We start from the raw sequence: 7,749 nt of genomic DNA on the forward strand, positions 1-7,749 counted from the left end.
AAGTAGGCGGAGGATACTTTCTAGAGCGGTGGATGGCGAGGGAGTTCATCTGCAAGCACTGGCACTGCCTCCCAGTGTTTAACATGTGTGCCCTATGTGATGGATCAGTCCTCAAATAACTATAATGGACTTATTCCTTACTAAGAAGATTACAGCCGCTTAGTTGGTAAAGAAATTATCTGCCTTTTACAGAACTCCGAAGTAGATTTTAACGAAGAAAGCAGTCTTCTGGGATTTGGCACCGTGTATATGTGGTGTTAACCGACGTTTCGGAGGAACGTATCGCCTCCATACGTTCCTCCGAAACGTCGGTTAACACCACATATACACGGTGCCGAATCCCAGAAGACTGCTTTCTTCATAGTCACCGCCGTGAAAGCCTCAAATCTTACATAGATTTTAACGGTTCTGACGATGGTGTATACGAGATGGGATTAGAAGAAATTTGTACTTTGCCCGTCATCCATTACTCTAAAGAACACTAAAGAACACAAAGTTTCAAAAAGTGAATTTGTTTCCATCCTCAGGTGAGGGAGTGTGACACATACTATACTGGGTCCATTAGATTGTCCAGTCTTTCTAACAGACTCAACAGAGTAGGTATCTCCCACCCCCTCCCCTGAAGACGGAAACAGATCCAGTGTCCGAAACGTTGTGTTCTTTAGAATACCGGGCGATGGTCAAGTCCAAAAGCCCAGTAATCTCCAGATCCCCCGAAGGTTCATTACTGTGTTCACAAGAACTTTCACTGGACATTCTCCTGAAGTCAGCTGAATCCAATTCGCATCCTCATATATTTCCGTAAGTTTCGTTTTAATATCATCTTATTGCACCTATCAACGTCGCCTGTACCCTTCTCTCCAAGTGCCTTCTACTTAATTCCGCCATGAGAGCTCCGTGTTTCACCCATGTCACTTCCTTCGATTCTATCATTGTAATAATATCTAGTGAGACACTGTCTCATGTTGCAATCACAGTAGCCGCGCGGTCTAAGGCATGAACCGTCTTCACCCGCTCGATCACTGTGATCATGGGTTCGAATTCCACTAAAGGCATGGATGTCTGTGTGTAGGTAGCGGCCTTGCGACGGGCTAATCCCTCGTCCAAGGAGTCCTATCGTCTGTGTATAGGATTAAGAAACTGAGAAAGCGGCCAAAGTCCAAAGGGCTGCAGAAGCATAGACAGGGATTATTTCATGTTTTCTTGTCTTGGATGTGCGTTATAATCACCTTCCTCTCGGATTCCTATCTTAATTACCTTGCTTTATCATATATCAGTAATCCAAACGCAAACATCTGATAAACAGCCCGAACGTACAGTGCACATGTTACAATCCGGTTGCAGTTATTACAGAACTTGTTCGTGGATGATATACGTAACAGTAAAATATACAATGCAATATGGAATAAAACACATAAGAACATAAGCATGCACTTTTTATTAATGCTAGTGGGGGTGGGACTAAGTCCCTTGTACTGCGGCCACTTCTGGCCTATTGTACCAGCCCCAGATGATAGGTGAGGGTGATTGTGGAGCAATTGGTGGAATGAAGATTGGCAGGAGAAACCGATGTACTCGGAGAAAACCTGCTCCAGCGCCATTTTGTCCACCACAAACCCCACTTGACAAGACCCGGTCTCGAACCCGGTCCGCCGCGGTGGGAAGCCAGCGACTAACCGCTTGAGCTATGGCGCGACCTAAGCACGCATTTGATCTGACTCAAATAACTTTATCTATGTATGTTATTTATTTCGCGGCACTGTTGGTACCTCAAGCTATAGAACCGGGAGGCTGGATAATAGGGAACAATGGTGGAAGGAAGCAGTAGTAGCCTCATTTAAGGCATAATTCCGGCACTTTCCTGGAGGGACTGACGAAAATCACGAAAACTCTCAGTCAGCAGGATACTAGATGTCTCGGCCGAGTTTCGAATTCTGTACCTCCCGCATACAAGACAGAAATTTTGTCACTTGAGTTAACTTGACTGCTAACTCTTATTGGTTCTAATGTTCCAATGGGAATTTGCGGATTTAAATTGCCGTTTAATTCTACTGATTTCAGATTTATATTGAAATTTTCAAAGTTCCTATCGAGGAATTTCAAAATGCATTCAATATACAAAAATGAGTTATAAGCCTATATATATATATATATATTGCCATTTGTAGGGGTGACTGACCGCCTCTGTGATCTAGTGGTCAGAGTTCCTGGCTACATATCCACAGGTCCCGGGTTCGACTCCCGGCGATACCTGATTTTCTGAGAAGTAGTGGGTCTGGAACGGGGTCCACTAAGCCTCGTGAGGATAATTGAGGAGCTATTTCAAGAGAATGACGGCTCCGGTCTAGAAAACCGAGATTAACGGTCATGAGGATTCGGTGCGCTGACCACGTGACACCCTCTATCCGCAAAATTTGGCACTGACTTCGCTGACAAGTGGCGGTTGCTCGGTCGGTATAGTTCGCTTGCGAACTAAAGGCCACGGAATTTGTTTGTAGGAGTGACTATTGACGTGTTTTCTATTAGATGATTGGACTTATTGACACCTTATTCATGCAACTAGGGACTACAGGTAGTACAGCGCACCGCTGAGCTACACACTTTACAGTTCACCATTACACAGGCACTAGGGCTCTCAGTCTTCATTGTTGTATCCTGGCAACGGATTTATAACAGTCTGTCACTTCAAATCACACATGAAGTCTTCTTTCCACAGCCTAATTCCTTTCTTGTCATTATTCTGCAACTGTCAGTTCCGAAGTCTCGACTCAGTTCAATTCTTCTGCTCCCAAGCTCATATCCTGGCAGGCTAGCGTCTCGATACTCGACTCAATCCTTCTCAACTGAACTCTTTTTGTAACCACTTTCCATGGATCACGCAAAATACTCAACATTTCTGTTTTTTTGAAAGGCGTGTTTTTATAGAGCCGTTGCATAGCAGCGAAAGTCGCTCGATTGTTGCCTGCGTATTCGTTGCCGCAGGAATGTGTTGACCGAGTCGTTGCCTAGCATTTAACTCTATTCTGACTTCGCTATTCCAGCTTTCGGGCATCTTGCCAATATATGTATATATAGAGTATGATTTTGGTTACATTTCAGTAATTTATTAAAACCATCGTCGTGAATTAAACTGCATAAATGGTATTTTCAGCAAGACAGCGATGTGAGCACGGGTTCCCAAACATTTACGCAACGCTTGAATGCCGTAGCTTGTATAATTTGGAGCCAACAGTGGCATATGACAAACTGGCTTTACCAGTCGGACGGATATCGTTGTTGTTCGGTAACCAGTAACCAACAATGGCCTACCGAGGATCAACCAATTTTGTTTCTAAGGTAGCGTAGTCAAGACAGATCGTGTATGAGAAGGTATGTGCAGTGTACGCTGATTTCTTCTTTAGTCTTTTAGTTTGCTGCCATAAAACTGCTAGAGAAGCGGAACCAATATTGAGGTAATTAATTTCAAAATCGTCCATTGCACGTCAAGACTTGCGTCATAGTTTGAAACTGCTGATGAAGCATTTACTTATGTATGCTGTATTTCCTCACCATGCCACGTACAGACCTATTACAAAATGTAAGGTACAACATTTTCTTGCCGTTGTAATTGTTGGTTCGGCGGAGTTGTACAAGCTTCAAGAATCTCATAATTTAGATTTTTAATTTTCCTGTAAAATATTATGAATGATTAAAATATGAGTATTAACTCACCGCTTCCGTGGCCATCGTATTTTGGATGCTTAAAATCTGAAACAACAACATAATTGAACATATATATATATACATATCGGTTATAAATTTTCGAATTCTACACAATGATTACAAGAGACAAACAAAACAAAATAAGAAGGATGCCGTCTTCTGGGATGTGGCGTTTCGGAAGAACCTGCCCACGCTGGTTCCTCGCTCGCAGATTTTTTCTTATATCCTGAAGATGGAGGCAATACGTTCCTCCGAAAGTCGGTTTACATAATATCTACACGGCGCCACATCCTAGAAGACGGCATTCTTCATTGTCACCGCCGTGAAAACATCAAAACTTACAAAACGAAATAAATTCTAGGCATGCATTCACTCTGTGCTGTTACATAAAAATATTCGTACAATTCGAAATATAAACGTTGAGGTGGGAGTTATAGGTTCCAAATCAAATCAGTTGTCTTAGAATGAGAATAATTAGTTAGTTAGTTATTGGAGAGGGTGGGTTTCCCCATGCACTTAGACCTGTATTGGTCCAGTGTGCTTCCCTCTATGATTTCTACCAGTCTCTATATCCTACCGGTACTGGTGCTTACCATCAGTCCCGCCCAGCCAGCGAGACCGGCTCTACTAGCTCTCTATTACCTACTCTAATCCGTGAAGTAGTAATGGAACATAATGTTATGTTGCAGCATCATGTTGCACTCTCTATTCTGTGTATTCTCACGCCTTGCCGTCTTTGTGCAACTTCGTCGATATATTAATATTCACACCCCTTCGTTTCTTTATTCTACAACACTACATGTTTCGGCCAGGGGCACGCGGTAGCGTAGTTGCTTGAGGCACTATGCTACAAGCCGGAATGCCACGGGTTCGATTCCCGATGAGGTCATTGCAATTTTCAATTGACCTAATCCTTCCAGCTGCACTATGGCCCTGGCTTCGACTCAGCCTCTAACAGAAATGAGTACCAGGAATATTCCTGGGGGTAAAGGGTGACCGGTGCGTAAGGCTGACAACTTCACCGCCATCTGTGAGCCAGTTATCTATAAAATGTGGGAGCCTCGACGTCTCACAGCCCTATGGGCCTCCACGGCCTGTTACAGGGATACCTTTACTGGACATCATAAGATTCTGAGTTGAAGGAATCTGCTGCTCTGATACTACGCTGTTCAGCTTTTCATTTTCGAAGTAAATGCTTCAGCGTATGCTAGGTTATGTTGGTTATCTTGCCGTTGTTATGCTGTGTCTGATGGCCAGTTAGGCCGAAACATGTAGTGTTACATAACAAAAAGACGAAGGCGTGTGAATATTAATATGTGAACGAGGTTGCACAAAGACGGTAGGGCGTGAGAACACAAAGTTGATAATGGATCGATCAAGGAGATTTCCACCCTCGCTGTCAGTAAGACTTACTGGTTTGGCGCTTTGCTACGTTTCGCTTGTAGTATTTTTGGAAGTCATTTACATTAATTAATGGTACTGAAGCATTATTTTGTCTGCGAGTATAAAGTAAGGGCTTCTGTGTGACACAATAATGTTATTAAATTCAATTCTTTATTTATTTACGTACTTAGGCCTATTAAACAACCCAAAATTCAATAAAAAGTAAACGAAAAAAAAGAGACACATATACAAACGAAAGAGAAAAAACAATTTGTATCACTCAGACAATAACAATACTTCAATTAGTGCAACCATGGCAACATTTTCCGTCGGTAGAAGTGTACATATATACATACATTCATCTTGAATACAATAATTAAGAAAGTACAGTTGTAAGAACAACAATTTCGATTCCAGATACATAATAATAATAATTCAATTCAATTCTTTATTATTTATGTGCGAGTCAATAGCCACAAGGCCAATTACAGGCACAGCACAGTCTAGATAGAAGTTATTACATAATGGACAAATATAACATAAAGTCAAAGACTAATTAAAGGTAAGCACTGGAGGAAAAACACAGTAATGCAGAGAAGTGAACGAACAAACAATGTAATAATAATAATAATTATTATTATTATTATAATTTCATTGACACAAATCTAAGTTTCTATATAGAAATGTAAAGTATAAATATTTAGAAATTATAATTCAATTCTTGTTTATGTACAAGCAAACTTACAGCCCAGAGGCCAGTTACAAAGTTAGCATGAGTACGTACAAGGATACAAAACAATCTAACAAATTACAAAATAAGTCAGTCTATATTAGTGCAATAAATTAATAATAATCCCATGAAAAATTAAAGTTATCATTAATTGGTGAGAAAAGTAAGAAAAGTTCATTTCCAGTGATTATGCCATTATGTGACGAGAAAAGACTAAAAAGTAAAGTAAAGCTATCCCTGTACCAGGCCGTGAAGGCCCACAGGGTTGTGAGACGTTGAGGGTCCCACATTATCTGGACAATTGGCTCAAAGATGGCGGTAAGGTTGTCAGACTTACGCGCCGGCCCACGTACATACATACACAGAAGGTAGTAACAGTAACTCAGTTAATTATTGCTTATTTATGTGCCAACTCGGCATCCAAGTAATAATAATAATAATAATAATTATAGCATTATAAAAATTATTAAGGCGAATATTCCTGGCTCCGAATACGTCAACATCCCTGCAGACAACATTAGCAGCTGCTGCGCATCCAGCAGAGGGTCAATTTTTACATGAGGAGCAAACATTGAACAATGCAAAGTCTCTGATATACCGAGCAGGAACTCTGAGACCAACAATTTCCAAAACGGGACGGCAGAATTTCGAGCCAAAATAAACTTTAGTAAGAAAGAGAGCATCGAGGCGATGTCTCCTAATATATAATTCAATTTTTTTTTATTTAATTGCTGGTTCAGTAGCCTAGTGGCCAGCTAGAGAATTAGCGCGAATACAAAAAAGAAAACATAAAACAATAATAATAACTCAATTCTTTATTTATTTACGTTCCGAGCTCAACAGGCAGTGTCCAGTTACAGGGTCAGCACGAATACAAAACAAAAGCAGTAAGCCAAACACAATGACAAATAAAAAAAGCAACACAAAATTTAATCAGTTAAGGTTATTTGCATTTAAACGCAATTTTCTAAATATATATGTAAATTTACAAACTCCATTAGCAGCAGCATACCTGACTGAAGGACAGTGGGTTCCGAGCAGGAAAAAGAACGCCAACTGTTTCTAGGAGAGGGGTAGCATTAGCGCCACTCTAAGCTTACTTACTTACTCATGGAGCTGAGCCCTTCTCGAGGAGCCGTCAATTCTGCAGCTATTCAAGAATTTCCCAGCATTTTATGGAACCCGAAGTTTCATTACCGTGCTCACAAGAGCCCTCCACCGGTCCCTATCATGAGCCAGATCAATCCAATCCGTGCCATCCCATCCTGTCTCTCCAAGATCCATTTAATATTGTCCACTCACCTACACCTTGGTCTTCCTTGTGGTCTCTTTCCTTCAGGCTTTCCCACCAATATCCTACTAAACATTTATTAAAATAAAGCATCAGAGTGATGCCTGTTATGTAGCGTCTGCGAATTTATTTTTTGCAATAACTTATCGTAGTGATACTGGATATTTGAGTCTATTGTGGCAAAGAGCTGCAAGTTCTCTTCGCATGCGCTCAAGTTCATTATGGTCAGTAATCGTTAACAGAGTTCTAAGCAACAAGACATACTCAAGTTTAGGTCTGACTAAAGCAAATCTTATCATTGGACTATCTATGATGGGAAAGGAAAATGTTATTGTACCAATTACTTTCAGTAACTCAGTATATAATTTTACTAAAGTTAAGCTGCTTCACGAAACCTGCCAAACACCAGTCGTGTACATAATTAATATCTGACTCCGAAAGTAAACAATCCTTAGATGAATTATATCACGATAGACTTTATAAAGTCATCAGAAATAAGAAGACAGAGCGGTTAATTACATTATGTTCAGTCATTTGCCATCACCCAAATAAGTTACATCGGGAAACAAGCTACAAACAGAAAAAAAAAATCCAGTTCACAAAAAGCAACCCCGCGCCGTACCCCCCCCCCCCAAATCCACCA

General features: G+C 40.8%; 2 protein-coding genes across 6 annotated transcripts in view; one reads left to right on the forward strand and one right to left on the reverse strand.

The window, feature by feature from the left end:
* LOC111863873 (receptor-type tyrosine-protein phosphatase N2) overlaps nucleotides 1-7,749 on the forward strand; it is a 224,889-nt gene that overhangs the window by 198,192 nt on the left and 18,948 nt on the right. The window lies entirely within an intron of this gene.
* LOC111863871 (acyl-CoA-binding protein homolog) overlaps nucleotides 1-7,749 on the reverse strand; it is a 20,805-nt gene that overhangs the window by 8,569 nt on the left and 4,487 nt on the right. For 2 of the 3 annotated variants that reach the window (XM_033751235.1, XM_023850642.2), the window contains exon 2: nucleotides 3,712-3,747. In XM_033751235.1, coding sequence (XP_033607126.1) covers nucleotides 3,712-3,747 — 36 coding nt within the window. Of the gene's footprint in view, nucleotides 1-3,711; nucleotides 3,748-7,117; nucleotides 7,137-7,749 lie in introns of those variants that run through there. The other variant, XM_033751236.1, reaches the window with a different exon arrangement.

Source organism: Cryptotermes secundus, unplaced genomic scaffold, assembly GCF_002891405.2.
Source record: "Cryptotermes secundus unplaced genomic scaffold, Csec_1.0 scaffold128, whole genome shotgun sequence".
NCBI classification, from domain to species: domain Eukaryota; kingdom Metazoa; phylum Arthropoda; class Insecta; order Blattodea; family Kalotermitidae; genus Cryptotermes; species Cryptotermes secundus.